At 41.6% G+C, this 22,417-nt stretch overlaps 1 protein-coding gene across 5 annotated transcripts in view; it reads left to right on the top strand.

Moving 5' to 3' along the window:
* The window catches only part of PNPLA7 (patatin like phospholipase domain containing 7), a 125,504-nt gene that overhangs the window by 23,998 nt on the left and 79,089 nt on the right, over positions 1 to 22,417 (top strand). For all 5 annotated transcript variants that reach the window (XM_055807307.1, XM_055807300.1, XM_055807289.1 and 2 more), the window contains exons 15-19: positions 154 to 300; positions 4,453 to 4,530; positions 5,384 to 5,589; positions 10,712 to 10,843; positions 12,083 to 12,206. In XM_055807307.1, the coding sequence (XP_055663282.1) occupies positions 154 to 300; positions 4,453 to 4,530; positions 5,384 to 5,589; positions 10,712 to 10,843; positions 12,083 to 12,206 (687 nt within the window). The remainder of the gene's footprint in view (positions 1 to 153; positions 301 to 4,452; positions 4,531 to 5,383; positions 5,590 to 10,711; positions 10,844 to 12,082; positions 12,207 to 22,417) is intronic.

Here is a 22,417-nt window from a genome sequence, read left to right as displayed (position 1 = left end):
CAGTAAGTTGTTGCTTTCTGGGAAACCTAGCTTTTTATTTTGCAGGCCACCAGCTATGGTGGATAGAGAACACAGATGATACAGCGAGTTTTTGCTGGTACGTGCCAACTACAACTTCTAAACTGATACTTGTTGTGTGTCTGTTCTTTGCAGTCGATACTGAAGAAGACTGTGACGGTGACAGAGACTCCTTCAGCGGTTTTCCATTATAGTGCTGCACAAGATTCCTGTAATAGCAAACATAATGATGCAGTTGTCGAAGCAGCAAAGAAGGACCTTTCAACCTTGATGAAACTTGATGTAAGTTGTGGCAGGAAGAAACTAGTTTTCTTTTTGCTTTTCATCTCATTCTGCCAGGCACTAAAAAGTAAATTGTCTCTCTAGTATACTGTAGACTAGCTGAATGTTTTATTCTTAAGTTGTTGAAGTTATTAGCAGGACTGAAATAAATCTGAATTATTCTGCCATTTGAAAAGCCCATACTGAAATGCTCTGCATGAATCTTTTTCTCACTGTGTACAAATTTATCCATGTGAGAAGTAAACGTGCAATTTCTGTCGCCTTGTAATTTCATGCTCTCGCATGCTGTGTGAAGAAGTTATATAAAGGCGTGCAGGTGATTGCTGAATCTATTACTCCTGTCGGCACAGCATGAGAGTGCCTCCTTTGGCTTTGGGAATTGAATCTCTGTATCTGGCCAAGGGCTCCGAGCGCGTTTTGCGGCTGAGCGGCGGTGCCATGCCCATTGCGAGGCAATGCCCGGTGCCCTTGCGGTCGTCATTCTTGAGCTCAGCCCCTGCTTATCACCTTCATGTTGTAAGAAGGAATGGAAATGTTTCTCCTCATCAGACAATTTGGGAAAATTGTACTTCTGTCTAAATCAGTCGCAGATATCCTAGTTTTATTACAGCCTGTATTTCAGTAACTCCCGTCTGTTGGTGCTGCCAGAGACCTGGGTGCAGCTGCTGCAGCCGCCTCTGCCTGAAGAGCTCTCAGCTAAATGACACTTGCTAGAACTTAAAATTTACTTTCAGATTTTAACGCTCCCTGTCGATTTCCAAATTACTCCCCTTGCAACTTCAAAATCTATGTCCTGATCTTTAAGCTAGCTGTAGTGGGGCTTGAGAGACGTGCTCTACGTTGTTGCCAATTTGATGAAGGGGTACAGCACTGTCTGTTAGTTTGCAGGAGATTTAACTCTCTCGTTATGTTAATTTTCAGTTTTTTCAGGCATTTATATCCTCATGGAAGGCTGCAGATGATTTTAGAATGAATTCTTGTTACAGATGGAGTCAAGTAGGACTCAGTGCTTTCATCTGTTCTTGGTAGGACTGGCCTCAGATGCAGTGTGTAACAAAAGTCTGTATCCAATATACAGCTGATGTCTTCCTTCTTTTAGACCTATTGAATCACAAACAAGAATTCCATGGTTGCTGAAGCTACTGATTACAGCACTTTTTTTTTTTTTTTTAATCTAGAATAAATTTCTCAATGATTTAAGAAGTAAACAGATTAGTGTTGAAGTTAATTGGAATAGTGTCCTTTAGATGCAGCATCTAACAGGCAGTGTTTTTAACATGAAGATGTAAATAATAATGAAATAAGGTAGCCTTTTCAAAATTCAGTATTACAGCAACTCGTTTTTTTCACAAGCAAATAAGAATCTGATGGAATGTAGCCAAATTATAGAAATCTCATTTAAAAGCCAATGTTAGTTTTTTCTATACAGGATAGCAAATGTTAATTCTTCTTCAGGCAATGGAAGAAAAATCTTACTGTGTTTAAAAATATGTGTTCACTAGTACTTACATAAGGGAAGAAAATGAATTCTGTAAGCTCTTGTCTTAAAAAAATTAGCTCAGATCTTTCATTTCTTAGCTGGCTGAAGGGATTTTAAGTTGTCGTTTTTCAGAGCAGCCAATCAGTGTGAATAAAATTAAGATGTTTTGATGACAGGTGGTGGGGTTTTTTGTTTAGTGTTTGGGTTTTTTTCCATGATGCTTTAAGAGAGAGACGGGGGGATAATTTACCATAGGAGAGGGGCAGTATTATTTCAAATGACCTTTAGGTATCTGACTTCAGAGTTAAGATTCTTTTCTTGTTTGTTTTAATTAACTTGCATTCCTTGGATCTCTGTCATGAATGGTGTTCAACCTCATACAACTTTTACGTGTTGTCAGCTTTATGTGCAGTTATATAAGAGTTAAACAGTGTTGCAGGGCTTATCTTTGTGAGTTAAAAGGGAATTTCCTTTGACAAAAAAAATTGTCTGTTCCAGTTAATTACTGCTTTTGTTTATTGTTTATAAGTGGCTTGTGCTTTCACTTCTGCATCATAAACTTCTATTTTTAGATAATTTATTTATCTACTTGTGGTATGTAATATATATAATTTAGATAATAGATTAACTATTATAGTAACACAAAGAAAGAAACTTACGATGAAATAGATTTTGTTGTGCTAGCAACTTCTTTTCCTGGAAGCTGGAGGGGATCAGTGCAGAGTTATTTAGCACAAACCCTGTAACTATGCAATGTTGACTTTGGGTTTGCTTGCCTATTCAAGAGAGAAGATAGTAGGCAGGGTGGATCTTTTCTGTGATCTTGTTTGTCAGCTCCTTTATTGCTTAATCAGGGTAGTAACAGCACAGAAAAGTAGGATTTCAAGGTCTGCTTGGAGGTCATTCAGTCTCTTTTCATGCCCAAGGCAAAATCAAATATTGCCAAGTCATTTCTGGCAGGTTTTTGACTAAGCTGTTCTTAAAGATCTCCAATGATGAGGACTTCACAGCTTTGTGTGCAATCTATTCCAATACTTCAGTAACCTTAGACAGGAATAAAATCTTTGTTAGAGCTAATACAGCCAGAAAAAAGCCGTTGGTAAGTAGAGCTCATTATGGAGCTTGTATTCCCTTACTGTGAGACACTTTCACAGCTAAAGCTTTGTCTTTAGGAATAGGTAATAATACTATAGAACCATAAACATATAAAGATAGAAGAAACATCTTAGAAATTAGTTAAGTTGATACTGCTGAACTGAAATATTTTGACAGGTGCTTGTCAGGTTCTTTGCATTGGATATGTTCCCATGGAACAGATTGGTTTCAATAAAGCTATTTTTTGATGAAAATCTGTTCTTTTTATCAACTGTAGGTGTGAAGAATAATTCTGATTATTTCATTTGCTCTATTTTTTTTTTTCAACCAAAACCGAAAAGATAAAAACCTGGCATAACAATGTCAATGGTAAAATGTTTACATCTCTGCTATATTGTTTTCCTGCTGCCGTAAGGTTGATTACTATGGGCAAATTCTGCTGTGCTGCTTGCGCTGAGTTGTATCTTACTGCGCATGCTTTGCCTCATGCTTTTACTCTTGCTGTTCATGGCTCTACCTCAGTGGCAAAGTACTGGACACAGCAGCATCTGGCTTTGCCTTGCAGAGGTTAAGCTGCAAGACGTGAGGACTGCACTGTCACATACGTCACTGGCATAGCGCGAGAATCGCGTAGTTGAGCCTAGGTTTTTGCCCCTACCCATTCAGGCGATGATGGTAAAATGCTGAGCTTCTGAATGTTCACTGGGTTGGGTGAAAGTTTCACCGAAGCAGTGGTGGCCTGAAGCGTTAGGGTTTGTTACTGACTGCACATGGGACACCAAATTGTGTGGGCAGTTCTTTGAGATGGAAAGAAAATTCTCTCCATGCCTGTTGGCTGTCTGTGTTACGTACTCAGGATTATGCTTTGTGACCAGCTTTGGAGCTGGAAAGGAATCTTCTGATCAGCTGGTGCACTTTACCAGATCAGCGCCTCGCCAGTGCAAGGGTTTTGGGGCTCAGTCTGAAGCGAGGGCAGGCTGTGGGAAAGACCCCTCCCTCCCACATCCCCATCAGTCAGGAGGACAATTCCCACTCTCCTGTGCAGTCCACGTGTGATGAACACAAGAATTCATTCCTTTAGGGAAGCTTTTGGTCTACAGTATGTATGAAAATCTGCTATGCATGCGCAGCATAGCTGAGCTGTGTGAACAGGGAAGGGCTGTGATAAAGCAAGTGTTAAATCATCTTGTCTAGTTCCTCCATGATGTAGACAGTCTCCTCTAGTTTCACCTTCCTTTGAAAATAACTTCATATTTCATGATTTTTGTGCCTGCTGATACAGGTCTCTTTGTTATAGACCCTTAAAAGTCAGGGGGGAAAATTGACAAATATAAAATCCTGAAGAATATCCTTTTGATTAATTGAAATGAATTAAACCTTTTTTTTTTCTTCTGGAAGAAATGTCTGTTGGGTAATTATAAAAATCATGCACCATATTTTAAAGAGATTCAAGTACTTAGACCACCATCTTTAGTAAATACCATTCTTACTTGCTTTATTTGGATGTTTCCTCACATCCTTGGATCTTTATGTGTGCACAGACAAGCAAATCGTACCCCTTCCCCTTTCTTCTCCAGGATCCTTCGTTGTTGAATGGCAAAGTGACATTGCATCAGGTCACTGCAGGGACTGTGCTGTCGAGGCAAGGAGATCAGGTGAGTGAGCATCATCCGAGAGTACAGAGAATGTAAGTCTGACTCAGACTTTGCCCCCCACCATAAGGTAATTAATCACGTTGATGATAAATAGAAAATCCCCACCTGACCCCCTCCCAAGTCTTCTTGAGATGGAACAATGCCAGCTCTCAGCCTTTCTGCACATGTGGAGCAGCAGTGTAGCCAGAGCCAGAGTGGAAATCCGGTACCCGTCTGTTTTCAGCTCTTATTACTTTCATATGAAAGTACGGAGTATCATACCTCCACCCTCCCTGAGGAGGTATGGAGACCAGGTGGCCTTTTTTCTTGTCCTGCACTGTGGACTTTCGGTGATGTCACTCAGTTGCAGTAAAGCATTTCCCCTCCCTGCCCCCCCAGTACAAATCCAGTGTTATTTGTTTGTAGCAAATTGTATTTAGGATATAACAAGATTCATTTATAATAATACTGTGTAAATAAACAAGTTTCTGCAACACAGATGAGGGGCAGCTCCAATTACAGTGCTGCTGTATTCTGCTCTGCTGAACTGCGATGTCCCTTGTCATGCTGCTGTGATTACCCCATTATCTCCATTCGCAATTCAGTTGTTATTTCTTGAGATCTTACAGATGCAGCCTTCGTTTTTCATAACCACACAAAGAGAAACACGTTTTTCAATATTGTGGCTGCTTAGTTTTAAATATTCATAACCTGCTTTTAATAATTCACTGTTGTGTCTTATTTTATCACCTAATTGTTCAAAAACTATAGGGCGCTTTCTGGAAAACAGATCGGTCATGCTAGTACTGTCACTGTGATAATTGCTTTTAAAATCTTCGGGGATTTTATGGAGCTCTTTTCCCATTTTCTCCAGGATGTTAATGTTTGCTTTGTGGTCTCGGGGATGCTTCATGTGTACCAACGAAAGATAGACTCGGAGGAGGACACCTGCCTGTTCATTACCCATCCAGGAGAACTCGTAGGCCAGCTTGCTGTCCTGACGGGGGAACCGCTGATTTTCACCATCAAGGCCAATCGAGACTGCAGCTTCTTGTCTATTTCCAAGTCCCATTTCTACGAGTGAGTTCTGCCATGAAAACATCTATTCATTATTACTAAAATTTTTTTTTTATGGCCCTTTTGAACAAATGTGAATAGTGGATGTGTGTGTGGTGCAGTACTGCTACAGTACATCCCGCAGGAAATTGTATCGTTTACATGAGGTTTTTAAGCACCCAGATGAACTCTGACCCATCTATCGAATGGCTTTATCTCCAGCAAGTGGTCATGCAGGGAACATGGTAATATTAAATGGTGATACCTCCTTTGTTCCAGGTTTATAGAGCACTTAACCCAATGGGCTGTGATTTACAACCCAAGACTCACATATTTTGTATTCCAAATAAGGTCTGGCCAGAGCTTGTGCTTTGCTAGGTTCAGTGCCTCGTTGCCAGGCCCTTTCTTTTAGATTAGTTATTCGTTTTTGCTGGAGAACCACCCCAGTTCTGTTTCCCAACACAGACCAGGCTGTTGGGTGTGTTATGGATGTTTGGTGGTGGTGTGATTGTAGGTTCTCAATGCTCACTAATAGAATAGGTCAAACAGTAATGCCCCTGTGCAAGACAGGTTCCTTTCTGGACCTTGGAAGCAGTATGTGACTTGTGACTTAATGCTTAATTGATCAAAAACCAATTAAAAATTAAGTAACCCCCCAATATGATGACTATGGTTAGCCTCATTGTCCAATATTAATGATTAATGCCCTTGATTTATTCCATGATCCTATTGTTAAGACTTACTGTTAGTTCACACATAATTTGTGTCAAATACCTCTATTTGCTTTTCTAAACTCCTTTTTCAACTTCTGCTTGAACGTGCCATCAGTGCTGTGTTGCGCATAGGGCTTTTTGAGGTTGTGTTTTCTAGGCTTCTATTACATTGGATGTCCCTGTGTACTTCTTACTTTCTAAGTCCTTCTAATTGTTTGTATTCCTAACCAACTCTACCAAAGAATCTTATTCTGTGATTTTTGTTTTTTCACCTCGGGCAAAAGGCTGTATGCAGTGAAACTGAACACGCTGTTCTCAGCAGTGTGCTAGGTTGATTACCTGTGTTTTTTCAAGTCTGTGCAGTGGATGTCAACTCTTTGACCTAATTTCTGATAGATGCTCCCCACTTGTGCCATTCCATCCAGTATCACATCTATTTCTTCTAAGGTCTTGCTTTTTCCTTCTTTTTTTTCTTCTGCTGTTGTTTTCCTACTAGTTTCTGACTTCAGTTTTCATTATGTCGCCTCAGCCAAGCGGTCAGATATTCCACCTTTTCTTCTCTCTTTTTTTTTTATTTGATTTTTTTTTTTTTTATTTGATACTCAGTCCTGGATTAACTCTCTCATTTGCTTGAGCTTATTTTCCTGAGTTTTTTTCTCTCAAGAACTGAGTTGTCTCTTGTTTGTCTATTAACCCCTTAAGAGTTAGTGATATCACCTCTTCATCATTTTGGGGACCTTTCAAATTTTTTTTTGGTCCTTTGAAAAGTCTTTTGCCAGTTCTCTGCATTTTACGAGCTCTGTGATCTTCCAGCATTCTACCTTCACAATTTCTCTTGAAATCCACACTTTAGATCACTTCTAACTCCTGTTCCTGTATTTAAAAGTGTTATGGTAGAAAGTCTTTGAGAAGCATGAGGTTTCTCCAAGTTAGTTCATTTTTGCTTTGAACTGTGTGAGAAAAAAAAACTTATTAATAAAATCAGAAGTAAATTTTATTTTCCACCTTTTGTGCCAAATTCAGTGCTCGTAGTCCTGCAATGTTAGGTTTTCTCCTTTGCTCAGAATCTCACAGGAAATGAGCTTGGTTTTTTTTGAGGGGGCGCTTAACTTTCTTACTGACCAGAATAAATTTGACAAGAACCTCCATTATTCTCCAAAATTCCTTTCTTGTCAACTACATTAGTCTTTTTTCTTTGAGCTGCCCTGTAACATTGTATGTGGTTTCTCTCTATAATTAATGAGAGGGCCAAGCAGAAAGACCACGGTCAATAGTTGCCATTAGGCAAAGAGCACGGTAATGGAAGTAGCCCAGGGCTTAGAATTGCATGTTGGGTGTTGGACAACAGATCAAATCCATTTCGCTGAAACTTGAGGGCAGGAGCCATTTACGTGGTCCTAACATGACTAAATAACTATCTGCAAATGTAGAGTTTAAGTATAGGGGTGACACTAGCTAATTATATAGCATATACCTTAAATGCTTTGCTATTTTGCTGCACTGATGTACTAAGTGTGCAGTGCCTACGCTGCAACTGTTGGTGTCTCCTGACGAGCAGTGTAATCAAGTTGTCACCACACTCTCTTGAGGGAATATGTTCAGGTTCTGCGGTACTGGGGACTCTCTCACATTTTCTGCTTCAGTAAATTTCACAGTTTGGAGTCTTAATCATGTGTGCTTGGCAGAGAAGCAGGAATGCTTTGATTTTTATTTGGTATCGCCAGCCAAGCTGAATATCAAATTGCATCCACATCCGCAAGAATATCTGCATAAGTCCCAGGCTTTCACAGATGCTCGTTGAGCCCTTTCCCACTGTATCTGGTGAGCTTTCTAATAAAGAATCCTTAGGATCCCTTCAGAAACAGGTTTCTGTAGTACAGAGCTTTGGGTTTTAATTTCCCCAGTGTCAGGCAGGTGCCAAACAGAAGAGGGAAGATGAAAATGTCCAAGTAAGAGGGAAGAAACCTGGCTGATGATGGGGGGCTGGATTCAGTCTTCCTGTTCTTGTGCATAAGGATGGACTTCTACCCTCTGTGCTGATACTCTTGTAGAAGCTATGTAGCACTGAGTAAAATAACAGAGAGCTCCAGATGGAAATGAAAGCAGCCTCTTAGTAGTTTACATTTTGAATTCATTAAGACACATATCTTGAGGGAGGAGAAGGAGTAAATGGCTTTTACTGATCACAGCAGACAGCCTGTGTGGGACGAGACTTTGAGGGCTAAATAAGCAAGTAGAGTAAAAACAATGAGCTAAAACGTTCAGGAGTTTTCAGGGGGGTTTATTTAACTTTTAGTTCAGCTGAGAAGGGGAATAGGCTTGGGTGTTTTGCATGTGTGGAGGGATAAGCATTGTCTGTTTATTAGTGCTTATCCTGGGGTGCCTTTTCCAGCTCTTTCTCCTTTGCTCCACGTTACGTTAGTGTGGTGAAGTTTCTACAAGATAAAATGTTCTTTTCACGTGCAATAGTAGCTTATAGCAACCAGGGTAGTCTGTAGGTATCTTTGGCAGGGACATGGAAACCTCAGGGCAAGAGAAGAGGGGCAGGAGAAGAAAGCTGTCCTGCTTTTTCATAATCCTGTTTTGATGGCTGGATTTTAAACTGCGCTCCATGTACGAGTTGGTGTTCAGTATAATTTACCTAGTAGCGCACGTGAGCGCAGGGGTGCGAGTGTGATGAGCTCGATATGGAACAGGGATATGTGCCTATGAACCTCTTCCGTTTCAATTTCAGGGATTTTGGCTGAAGAAATTATAAGCTTCGTTATTGCAAAGTGGTAATTGGAGGCATTGGGTAAGGAGAGCAGATAAACACGAAACCTCCCTGCAGTGCCATGTGCTGCACTTGACCCGCTGTCACTGTCAGCACTGGGTCTCTTGCTGCAGCTAGAGGACTAATGAATGAGAGATCTGACGTTTTAGAAACTTGAGTACAGTTTCTGTGGTATGTTCAGGCAGTAAAGAGCTCCTGGTGAGTCTGCTTTTGCTACCACATTGTAGGATTATGGATCTCTAGTCAGGCTTTTTCTGCTTTCTGCCGGGTTGCAGTGGTCTACAAGGAACCGTATTTCAGTTAGAGAACAAAGACTGACAGTGCTCCTCCCATGCCTTCCTCTCCTCCCTGTATTTTGGCTGCAAGGTTAGACACCAAGCTGGCATGATTCATGCTCGGTGAGAGTTCTCACATACTCAAGGTCTCCTAAGCAGATTTTTTTTTAGGGCGGTCTGGTATCTTCATTGTAAAGGGAACATTGATGCAGGAATATCTGCATTGATACCTACCAAGTATTAATCATTTTCTCTTCTTTGTTCCTGTCTATGTGGGGCTTTAGCCTAGCTCCCTCATCTCTATCTGCCTGCACTTCACATACTGGGTCTGTGTACACTTACCTACTTCTTCATGAATTTTGCTGTCTCTTGTGAAATAAGTGTTTTTTAGTAATCTGCCATCAATTGGTGTGATGCTGTGCAGGAACAGAAAAGATGTCCTAACAGGTACGCTACCTAGAGATGCATGTGATCAGTTCACTCTTCAGGAAGAACTTGAGTGCCTGCTCAAAAAATGACAGGATGCAGTGGTCTTTAGACTAAAAAGAATGAGAAGTAAGACATTCCTGAGCAGTTACCAGGTATCTGTGAGAGTGATTTCCCTTGGGCCTCGCTTCCAGTTATCCCTGGCAGAACGTTCTCAAAGCTTTTCAGTTTGAGAAAAGTTTTAAATTACATGGTATCTCTATTACTGAAAACTTTTAAGCATCACTCAGAAGATGCAGCGTGAAGATCAGAAGCTATATTAGATGTTTCAGTTCTTTGTGGCTTTTGCAGCAGGGAGAAGGGAACATTTGAAGTACAGAGCAGGTCTCTTATTTTTAAGAGCATCAGACTTTACGTATAACAGGGTTCTGACTTGATGTAAAATCTAAGGGAAACTGAGCACATGCATGTGTTGAGAGACTGAGTGGTACAGAATGGGAAGAGGGATAATCTTCTGGACAGTATGAACATTTCCCAGAGTTCTAAGAGATCCGGGTGAAGGGCGGGTTGGAAGGGTGGCTCATAAACAAGAACATGGCTCTCATCGATCCCACTGCTTGCTTAAAGAAGGGAATTGGACCATACAGCAGGGCTAGCTAACATACTACTGGCTTAGTCCTGCTGCTACTAGGACAGTGCTGATTTTGAGTGACATTTAATTTGGGCTAGGTTGGAGGGCTGGCCAGCCCCATACTGTGTCAAATTTTCACTGATGTAGTGTGGTTGCGGTGATAGCGGAGCGTGTATATGGGTAGGTACTAACTTCTGCATTAGTGCCTATATAACTGCCCAGCTACGCTGGCTACAGCTGCATTGGGATGCTGTGCCTGTGTGTACCTATTTCTGTTTTGGGGAGGTACTTGAATAGCACATATTTTTATGGTTTTTTTCCCCTCTAGGATAATGCGGGAGCAGCCAAGTGTAGTTCTTGGTGTGGCCCACACTGTTGTGAAGAGGATGTCTCCATTTGTAAGGCAAATTGACTTTGCCCTGGATTGGATGGAAGTTGAGGCTGGACGAGCTGTTTACAGGTGAGATGCAGATAAAATTGTATTTTGTCTGTTGAGTATTCAAGTTTTCATAGTTAAGGAGCTGTGCTCCCTTGGTGATATATAGAATAAGAAACTCATTGGACTAAATTTGTCAACCATTTCACCAGGTTAATCTATTTGCCTATTTTGCAGGTTATTTTCTTTCTGCGGTACCCTTCAACGTTGTTCAGTCTCTTGTCTCCAGGTGTTACTAAAATTCTCTTACGCTATTCCTCATCTTTTACGTTGTCTTGGCAAGCTTTTAAAGTGACATAATTGATTAAGGCATAGACAGTTTTATGCTTTGGTGGTAGTTTCTGCATCATTAAGTGCGTGAATGTCTATTGCTCAAGGAGTTTTTCAGCCTTTCTAAAATAACAACAAAACTCAAAGGTAGTTAGGCTTATTCAACAGTAAATTGAAAATAGGCACTGCACTTTACGTTTAAGGAGCAAAAGTTATCCTTGGGAAAACTTAGTGTTATGGATATTTGTACTAGAATACATATGAGCCATTACTATGATTGCTGCGGTGGTGGGAGAATAAAGGGCTAACTTGGTACATATGCTATATAATTGTAATTTTTACTTTTATAACTTTACCTGCAGTACCAATGCTAGTAGAAGCTTTGGATTACTTTGTGCATCAAAGTAGTCATAGCTGTCAATATCTTGTTAAAGTCTTTTGGAATTCCATGCATTAGTTTTAACTCTACTTCCAGAAGTATGGCATTTCATCCATCTGCTAGGTTATGCTGGAAATCTGCATTCCAAATGCAAACTGGATGTAGCAAAAACTTCCTGATAGACTAAGATGTGCGCACCAAAAGGAATCCAAAGCTGGAGCCACTTGAGTGGGTTTTTTTTTCTCTTTGACTTGCAGAATTTCTGTATGCATCCATAGTGGCCTTGCAATGACAACAAGCTCCCACTGTCACCAGCGATGAGCCTGTTGTCTCCCCTAGAGACCACTTGCAATCTGCTCATCTGCTTCCAGACCTAACATCAACCAGTTGTGCAAAGCCTGTCCATTTAAACACTAAATGTATTTCCAGATCACCTTTTAACAGGTGCCTGTTCAATTTCCTGTTTGCTTATTATGTTTAATTGTTGGTTAAACATTTTCCCATGTCCTTTAAGCCAGGGAGGGAAAGATGAATCAACTTCTTAAAAGGCTCTAGATGCATTTGCTGAGCAAAGATGCTTCACTAATCCTCGTTATCGATTATTCTTGCTGCAGGCAGGGTGACAAGTCAGACTGCACGTACATTGTGTTGAATGGTCGACTTCGCTCAGTCATACGGATGGATGATGGAAAAAAGCACCTGACTGGTGAATACGGCCGAGGAGACTTAATTGGAGTGGTAAGAACGAGTTTCAAAACCAAACTGTTCAGCTGAGAAATTGGTATTGACTCCGTGCTAAACAAACAAAATGTTGCTCTGATCAGTTGTTAATCTTAGTTAAGGGGTTTCACGTGTTCAAAAGATGGAAGATCCCTTCTACCTGGAAACTTTATGTAATAATACATGAATTATTAGACTTGGTTTGGAAAAAAAAAAAAAAAAGATTAAAAAAAGTCACATCCAGATCAAAAAGCCCTGTGCAATGCAATTCTGTGATATGGGTTGCTTTCTTGCACCTTGAGAGGAGCACAGCCTGTTAGAATAGAACAGCTCAGCAAGAATTGCAGGAGCGTGCACTAAATTTGAATAAACTTAGTGTCTTAGAAAGATTCGGTTTGGCTGAGGCCCCCTGGAAGTGTCTAGTCCAGCCTTCTCAGAGCTAGCAGAGCTAACTTCAAAGCTGCATCAGGTTGTTCAGGGAATGTGTCGTTAGTAAAAGTTATTAAAGCAACTTTTGATTTCAAAATTGCAGTATTTATCTATTTTTAATTTCTCTGCTATGTTCGTATTTTGTTTCTCGGACCTAATTAACAACTGAAATAGGAGTCCTACATCATAAACATGCACTGTTTGTTTGATTTTTATATTTAAAATTAGAAGGTTTCTGAAGTTCTGAGATTGTTGTTCAGGTCCTCTTCTGCTTTCTGAGCTGAAACTAAACATTTAAGGTGATGAAGTGCTGTGAGCCACTGAGTGTTAGCAGCAGCTGAGTGTTACCTGCTGGTAGAAGAGGTTCTTCTGTGCTACACTGCCTCTTTCCCTTGATCACTGGTGTGTCTGTCATGGAGGACTCTGTGGCTGGGTCAGCAATACAACGTCAGCAAGTGAGATGGAGTTGTCTCTGGTGACAGGTGGGTCACAGACCAGTACTGGTACTGTAGCGTGTTTGTGGCAGAGGTCTCATGCACTCTGAGAGACTGGGAACTGACCTAACACCGGAGTTGTTTTTATTGAGAGAAGTAGTTTTGTAAGGAGGGTGAAGTCTCTGGACCTTTTCCATGTGTGTTCATGCCTCGTTTTCACTTGCCTAGTAACTTTAAAATAAGTTGTATGTCATTTGGAAGTGACTGCAGTAGGGTACAAGAGGCAGTTCTGGTGATACTCCCAGCAGAAGACAAGGGTGGTCTGGACTGGTGATTGCACAGTACTCGTTGCGTTATATGTGGATGGTATTTAGGGATATCTTCCCAAGATCAGTGCTACTTCTGGCTCAGGATTTTTGTTGGCTTGGGACTGTATTTGGAGAAGCAGGTCTATTCTTGAGCGTGCTAGGCAGGCTCACAAATTTTATTTCTTTTTTCTGGACTACCTCTTTGGGGTACCTCGTTAAAGGTAAAATGACATGGAAAGGGTTTGCCAGTTTTGAGATGCACGAGCACTTTTCTGCTCATTTCCCTGCTTTCTTTCACCAGCGGTGATCTGCAGCGTCCCTGTGAAGCTTCTGGAGTTTTGCAGAGCCCCCAGGTTAAAACAGAGCTGTGGTTCTGCTTTCTGAAAGCAGTTAAGATGGTATGCTCCACTGTCGCTCAAAACTCTGCCTCCCTGTATGAATGCTAGTGCTGGTTTTGGCATAACATTTCACGCTGGCTCAACTCTTCTGTGTGGTGAGGAGGGAAGGGAGGCTGATTTGGTGGATGGACTGGGATTTGTTTGCTGTAACGGTGCCGTGTTTGCTGGTGAGTCCCCAGGCATGGGTACAGAAATACCCATCTAGTTTATGTCTAAACCATAAATCACTTTTCTGGATCCACGTTATGACATGAATCATTTTGAAGACTTTTGTGACTCCGTGGACGTCATCTACTCCTTCCTACCCACAGCTCCCAGGCCCACTGACTCATGCTGCCATTTGTTGAACGAATCTCAATGCTCTGGCTGTCTTTTGAAAACACGGGGGAGGATTTGTAAAGATTGCCAAGATTAATGTAGCCGTTCTTTGCAGAAGGCATTAGTAAAATGACATTTTTCCTTTTAAAAAGAATTGTTTATCCCCTTCTACAGGGTCTGTTATAAACCTTTAAAAGCCTGATGTAGAGTTGAGGTTTTTTCCCTGGAAGTAAATAAGTGGAGGGTTCTAGGTGCTTGCAGAGAAGGAAATTAGCAGCTGATACTAGTAATTGGCATTTTGGTCAACTGGTGGCATGTTTCTCCCTGAAACCCCTCCAAGACCCCCCCATGTCATTTGGAACTGTGGGCACTAACGAAGTACAAGAGTCTTGTAGTCAATGTATTTTTGTTTATTGCCTTTATTTCAGAACTTTAAAAACACTGTGTATCATATGCATAAGGGATGAGTATCTGCCACTTTTGCTTTCAGGAGAAAAGGACTGAAAAATGAAGGATTTCAGACAAGATGTTAATTTTCAAGCGTGTGCTCTTAAGGCTAAACTTGTGGCTCGAACTGTTTTGTTCCTTATACTGACTCAATGGCATCTGTTCCTGAGGTCTGTCAATTCAGGGGGAGAAGAACAGATGAGAAATGAAAGTTTCCTTTCTCTGCATATTTACTTGAAGAGCTGACGAGGACAGTTGTGTCAGGGGAAAATGATCCCTCCTCCCTGGGAGCCTTTTTGGAGGGACGCTGCCAGCTGCTTGGTGCTGCTGGCCCTATCGATGGGCAACTCCAGTTGCCCAATTTGGTCAAATCAAGTCAAAACTTGATTAAAACCTGCCTGGAAGGCCTTCAAAGGACAATAATGAATCTGTTAAAGAATTCCCTTGCATTTGAAATACAGTTGACCACTTGAAAGACAGACAAGAAGTCCTGTTGTCTAGAGACTGTGGACACATTTTGGGGGAAATTTTTAATTTGTTGGTGCCTTTGCTACCAATGTGTTTGTGGGAAAGTGTTGAAATATTTTTATTAAGCAGTTATGCCAGTAAAAGGGTAACTCACCCAGTGTAATTTCTGCCATGCCCAGGTGACCCCAGAGGAAATCAGAAAAGCCCAGTGTGTGTTCATAGAGTGAAAGGGCTTCTCTACACTAAGTTATTTGTTTAAGGTGCTTGTATTAGTCTTTTTTTTTTCTTTTTTTTCCCCTTGATGTTGCTGCTTTAGTTCTGATCTTGGTGAACTGCTTCAAATTGTAGTTTTTACTCTTGTTATCTTGATCTCACGAACACATTGTTGTCTGAGAGAGAGGATTCCTTTTAATTCATTTATTTGTTATGCTGGTTGGTGTCGGGCAAACTGGCACAGCCTTTTTGACATCTAGTGTTGTCCCTAGCACTGTTGGTAAGACTGGTTTGGTTATTCAGTATTTTTTTACAACTCACAAAATAGGTTGTCCCAGGTGGGTTACAGGATCACAGCTCCAAGCATCCGAGGTGGGCGTTCTTCTGCTTTTTTGCATTGTTGGAAGGGCACTAGTGGGTGAGGAGAAGGGGAAAATACCCAACAGAGCTATCTTGCAGAATAATCTCCTGCTGAATAGAAGTTGTTTGTATACTGCCTGCTCCCTCCAAATACCTGGATGTGAAAGAACCTTCCATGCAATTAGCGTTTTATGCAAGTCAGCCCTTTGTCTTAATTAGGTTCCTGAAGAATGGCTGCAGTGTGGGTAAGATGACTAAATGCCAGGCAGTTCTTAGCAGCCTCAGTGACAGCTGTTGAACTTAAAATATTTTTTAACGCTGGGCTCTTACATAGCTTCTAGCCAGGCTTACTGGTAGCCGCCTGCCTCATAAAACTGTTGTCTGCAAGTGTCTTTCCAGCAAACCTGTGGGCTTTCAAAAATGCCCTACTGAGTGGGAAAACTGCAGCAATGTTTTGGTTAATTCAAGAACCTTTCTGTTTTTCCGACAACCAGAATGCCCCTTCTTATTAGTAGGACTATACCCCCATCATTTTGGGATAGCAAAATAGCAAAACAAATGCACAAAGGCATTTGTGCCCCAACGCTTCCTTTTAATGCAGGGCAGCACCAGTGATAAAGTGCAGCACACCAGTTCTGCTGTAGAAGAAGTTGTGCTTTACTTTCTAAAAGTAATAGATATTTTAAGTATTTTTAGATGTTATGCTGTTCATCTAATTTATATGGTTAAATGTGCCCGGCACTATTTTCCTCTCCAAAAAGATGAAACCCAAGAAGGATCTGTAAGTGGCGTATGATTTCCTTAGGGGTTTGGAACATTGTGTTCTGAAATGTAACACTAACTGTAACAAATCTTTAATCCTCAAAGGAAATACCAGTATCAGGATTATGCTTGTCAGGCTTTTGTTCTTTATCAGTATAAATGTTATCATATCCCTCTGTCTTTCGACAGTACCAAAGCCAGCCGAGTGTCGTTGTACCCATAACAACCGTGCTGATACGGGGAAGTTCTGCTCTCTTAAGGCTGGGCTACTTTGTAATTTTTAAGCGTATGGATGTGTTTTGCCGATTTCCTTGCGTGTAGTTTTTTCCAACCGTGACTACTTCATTTGCTAAAGCTTTAGGTTACTAAAAAAATATTACAGGTTAATTCAGGTTAGTGCCTCAGGCAGGCTCTGTGCACAGCCCGTGTCTGTGGGAATTGGAGGCTGATGAGCTCCAAGAACTGAGCTGGAAGACGTGGTTCTGGAAGGAGGTGTTCTCTTTCCATCTCTTCCACCGTCTGTCTTGGTAATACATTACTGAAAATTATTATTTGCCTAGCAGCATCTTAGGTGTGAAATAGTATTAAAGAAAAAGAAAGGCAAAAGCCAAAACAAACCCTCCCCAAACTAACCAAACAAAAACCTCAAGAAAATAAACAAGCAGCAAAACACAAACCACACAACAGCAAACCCCCAGTATTTACCAGCAGCAAAGGGAGACAGGAAGCTCTGAGGAATGAGTTCACATTTACACAGCTGAATTAGTGTCAGACTGAAATTAGAAGCTGAGAGTCCTGATTTCCAAACCCATCTCGAGGGTGTTCTGGGCTGAATTCAAGTCACTGATCTGAACCATCTGAACCCGTTTCCTATGAGTGTCTTCACTTGTGGTGTGAGCTGCCGAGTACTGTCTGTTTTTCTGATTCTTTTCTCTACAGCAGTTTATTTTTTTTTATCCACAACAATTTATCTTTTATTTGCTTCAAGTTCTAAACAGCTGATAAAAGTAAGAGACTTTTAATAACTGAAAATTGTGGTGTGGTTTAGTGGACTCATCACTGACTGGGAAAACCACAGGCAGAGTTTTGACAGGATCTAGTGTTAAATTATCTGGCGTTAATGTTACATGGGTAGGTCATTTGGCTTTGTAGCTGCCACAGATAAAACTGCAGGGAGCTTTATTTCTTTCACCAAATTGTTTATAGAGAATATTAGGATCTTCGGTGACAGGTAGTGATTAAAGTTGTGACCTACTGAGTTTCAGATAGGTGATTTCATGTGTTAGATTGTAATTCCTTAAGCTATTTTGTCTCTCTCTTGCTTCCAGCTGAAATCCCTTGTGATAATATCATTGCTAGTGTCCAGCTGTCAAGTAACTGGTGATACAACTTCTGATCCTCCCTCAGGACAGTTGTCTACTTCCCTTGCCTTCTGCTCCCTTTCTCCCTCCCATTTTGGGAAACGCTGCATTGAACTAGGCTGGCTTGGGAATGGCAGGAGTTAATGGTGCATCCCCTTGAACTTTTGGGAAATGCACAAGTAAGTTGTTAGCAAAAGAGATGATTTCTTTTTTTTCTTGATTGTAACTTTTCTTTTTGGCAAGCATCATGAAGTAAGAGAGAGGAGTGTGATCCTTTTCATTGTCATGAAAATGCTTGGAGGCCAACGAGTAGTGGGAAGTGGAGTCCCTCAGAAGTGACAGAAAGTATTTATGGGGGAAGAGTTAACAGTGGAGGGTGGGGAAGGACGTTGCTCAAGTTCTAGCCAGGTCTGGTATTCCTGTTAGGTGAAGCTGAGGCAAAGGCAATCTGATCTCTCCCCTGTTGGAAAGTGTTCGAGCAGATCTCGTAGTGTTCTGTTATCTCTTCTTCTGTTGTTGAAATGCAGGTATAGTTTTACATAAAAGAAGCATGCTGCCTGCCTGGTGGTGCCGTTGCATTTGCAGATGCTCGTCAAGCAACCTGGCTAAATCTTAATGGTTGTTGGGTGTTTTGTGTGCCTGCTTCACATGGCTTTTGGTATGTGTTTTGGTGGTGGTCTGACTGATGTTGGATTAGGGGAGCAAAATGTGCATGTAGCTTTCCATCTTTCCTATAGCCACATGTATATAAGGAGTGGAACTGAAATATACAAGGTAGGACTGTTACCAATTCCCTTCCCCAGCTATAATCTTTCCTTTTTCTGTCCCTTATTGACAATCACGGCTGCAGCAGGACTGTCATTGCACTGCTACAAAATGCAGACTCAGTCCTTTGCAGAGAAGCTGTAGCCTGACTCCCAGTGTCTTAATTATGAAAGGTAGCAAGCTGAGTCGTAATAAATTTTTACACATATTTCGTATATACACTTAGACACATGTACAAAGTAAGACTTACATGTATGAATGTGTGTATACGTATGTAAATATTTTACGTTTATATATATATGTATGTAAGGGAGGTTTGGATTCTTCTTTCTGCACAGCAGAAGTGCTGGATGTCCTCAGTCACAGGGTTAACTTGGCACATGAAAGATTGCAGAAGGTGGTTGTTAGAACAACTTTCAAGAGTACATGGTGTACTGCGTTCATCCGCTGGCACTGCTCCCACAAATAGAATCGATTTGCAGCTTGTCTGGTTGCTCTTCCCACTCATTCATTGCTTCCAGCAGTGTCTCCTCCTTCGTCCTTTCCCGATACAAACAAGTTAACGTTTCAGATCCAACTGGAGGAAGCACCTCTGAGATTAGCATCCTCTGCTGCTTCAGGTGCAGATGAGCTGAAGGAGGAGCTGAGGGCAACTTGTTTAAACCAAAAAAAAAAATAATTAAAAATTGTTCTGTGTAGTGTTTGGTTGCCCTTCATGTAACACTGCTTACATTACATCGCTGTCTTCAGTTGCACCAGCCATCATCGTCCTGTCCTCGTCTACCAAAACGCCTGCTGTGAAAATCCACGTGTGTGTGGCTGTTTTTGTGCCTGTGCTGTTCCAGTGCTGGTGTTGGCCACTGAGATACAGGTGTGCTACCTGGTACCTGTGCATCGGACTTGTTGTCTATCCATTTCCTTAAGCCTCCTAAACTATCAGCAGATGTCAGTGTTGATATTTCTTCTTCTTATACCTCCACAGGTGAATCTACACTTCCTTGTCCCTGTCCCTTGTGTACCCCGCTGTCTTGTCATGGTCCTTCCCCGGTGCCTTTGGGTGAGCTGTTGGTTTTCCATAGCACCTGGAGCGGTTCGGGGTGAATGTTGTGTAGGGGGAGAGCGAGGAGGTAGCTTTGGCAGACAGACCTGTGAGGGGTTTGTCTTCTGCGTGGAGAGCCGGGGTGGCTGCCTGCTGGCAGCAGCACTGCAGTTGCACTGAGCAGTGTCTGTGACACGCTGCGCCCCTGCCCAGGGCAGTCCCTGCCCCCTCCGCTGGTGCTGCTGGAGGAAGCTACGCTTGTGTTGATGTTTATATCTGTTATCAGAGTTCTCACACTTTTTTTGTTAGGCATGATGCTGCTTTCGTTGAAGCACAGCTGCGTGTGTCCTGACCGATCCCCCTGGTGTGCTCTTTTGTAAGAGGGTGCGTGTTTGTGGGCTGCTGGGTCTTGCCAAAGCATCTCATGCGAACGTGAAAACTTGAAGCCTGCAAGTGCCAGGCTAATGGACAGGCAGTGATTGTGGCTTTCATGTGTGAGGATTTGGAAGATTAAGAGTTTAAGCTACATAATTTAATAATCCTTGGGGTCCTAGTGTGCTTTCTAGGGTCCTGTTGTAAAAGATTCTTTCATTTCTGTGGGTGCTGCTCCCTCTTACTGCGTCATGTCTGGGGGTGGTGCTGCAAGGGCAGAAATGCAGGGTACCCTTGACGTGGAAAGGTTACTGCTGCTTGTGAGCTGGTAGAATGGAAAGCATTGATGTGAGAGAAGGAAATGTGATGTATGAGAGAATAAGAGGTTCTCAGGTGGAATACTAGGCATGATGAAGAGGAACTAAAAGTGGTATAGTACAAAAAGGATGGGAGGGAAGGGAATGCACAGGAAGAGCCAGAAGAGTGTGTAAATGTGCCACTGGTTGACGGTCAGGGAGAATGGACCTGTGACTATCAACACGGTCCTTGTCATTGCCAGTATTGGGCAGGACCTGTCTGGTCTTGCACTAGGCATACTGGAGGACTCAACTTGAAAAGAAATGATCAACACGAGACTATTTTGAAATCATTTGCATTTTACTGTTCGCTGATTGTTAGGAAAGTCACTCAATAATTTGTTAAAGTGAGGCAGAATTTGTATGGAGAACAACATTTTATTGCCAGTGGCTAGACTAATGTAAACCAGCCCCAGTTCTGGTCAAGTCCTCCATGAATTCTCAGAGATGCCTAAAGCTAAGCATGAGAATAGCTGTGCTCATTTTACTGGGGCTATGCACACAATTAAAGTTAAGCAAATATTTGAAGAGATGTGTTGGAGGTAGCTCACAAATAAATTTGGAGTAATTAGACCAACTGGCAGAAGATGACACTTGCTAGCTTTTAGTTTCCAGCTCTGTAACTTGGAAAGCTGTAAGAAGATTTGTCAGGGAGGACTGTTGAAATGAAGTCAGAAGAGGTCAGGAGAACACGAATTGCTTTTTCCCCTCCTTGCAAAAGATTTACAATAACACTTTTCCTTTGTAAAGAACTTGCAAACCAGGGCTGCGAATCATGTGCATTGTATGCAACGGATGCATCCTAGGTGTTTTTGTCACTATTTAAGACTGAACTAAGAGAAGGTACGAGAAACCTAGCTGTCAGAATTAACTGAAATGGTAAAAAGAGCATAGGTCTATAGTACGTTTTTCAGTGTTTTTTCTTTTTGTTAGTGTTAGGAGCAACAGAACTGCAACAGTACAGGAGGGACCATCACCTGTGGCAACATTCATGATCAATTACAAGGACCAGAGAGTATATATAATAGTCTAAATCGATATGTGCTTCCTTGATGCAAATTACTACAGCGTTCAAGGCATTGTTTCATGCAGCTCTCAGAGGAAATGGAAGCAAAGGCGATGATGGATGGACAGATTCTTGGGGGGGCGATGGATGTCGAGGGGAGTTGGTGGTTGCTGTAAGCGAGGAGCCAAGGGGTAGACCTCAGAGACAGGTGAGCAACGAACCGAAAAAAGCAGAATTTTTGCATGACTGCTAAAATAGGGCATTGCTGTTGGATTTCAAAGAGAGACTGATTTCTAAGTGGCAATAGTACTGTAATATGGGTTTGCTGAGTTTGCAGCATGAGGGAGGAGCAAACACCACTAGGTAATAAGGTGACAAAGAGAAGAATAACCAGTGCAGGTAGAGCAGAAGAGATGATGGGCTCAGGCCTTCCGTGAACTCCAGGAAAACTGGAGGATTGTCTGAGAGAGAGAGAGGAAGAGCAAGGATGGCATATGGGTGAATTAAAAATTGAAGGAGAAGACCAGAAATGGGCAGTGAGGCAGAACTTGTTTTGAGGCTTGTTACTGAGAAGGAATGGATGTTATAGGAGAAGAACCAGAGATGCGCTATTGCTTCAAGCAAAATATATCGTGTTGACTTGAATTTAAAAAGAAGTAGTAGAGTCCTCTGATTCTTTCTCATGCTGGATCAAGCGTTGTTGCTGTGTTCATGCTGGCATGAGTAAGTGGTTACAATGGTAGTGTGGGAAGGAGCTCAAAAGAGAATCTTGGATGATTATAGATACAAATATATGCTCCTCCCTGCCCCCACCAGTCAGCTTGGGTAATCTTTGGGAAATAATACTATTTCTTGAAACATTTGTGTATTAATTTTATTATGGAGGTGTCTTTGTGGTGTTTGCTGCAGCTGTGGTGGGCGATCAAAATGTTAAATGTCTTTTTTTATGACCAAGGAAATAATCTTAAGGGGTTGATCTTCTGATCGCAGGTAGATTTTATTCATATTACTTCAAGCTAGGTCTCTGAGTCTTGTACTAGTTAGAAACCTGGAAAAATAAGAAAATTTGTTCAAAAGGTTCACTGGACAGAGAAGCCCAAGGATTTGAATGTTGCTTAAGGTTGAAATGATTTGAAGTATTCATGTTGCAAGAAACTTCTTTTTTTCTAAGCAAGAAGAAAAAACTCTGAATA

This window comes from Falco peregrinus, chromosome 1, assembly GCF_023634155.1.
Source record: "Falco peregrinus isolate bFalPer1 chromosome 1, bFalPer1.pri, whole genome shotgun sequence".
Taxonomy (NCBI): domain Eukaryota; kingdom Metazoa; phylum Chordata; class Aves; order Falconiformes; family Falconidae; genus Falco; species Falco peregrinus.
Note: the sequence above shows the minus strand (reverse complement) of the source record. Positions and strands in the feature narration are given on the sequence as shown.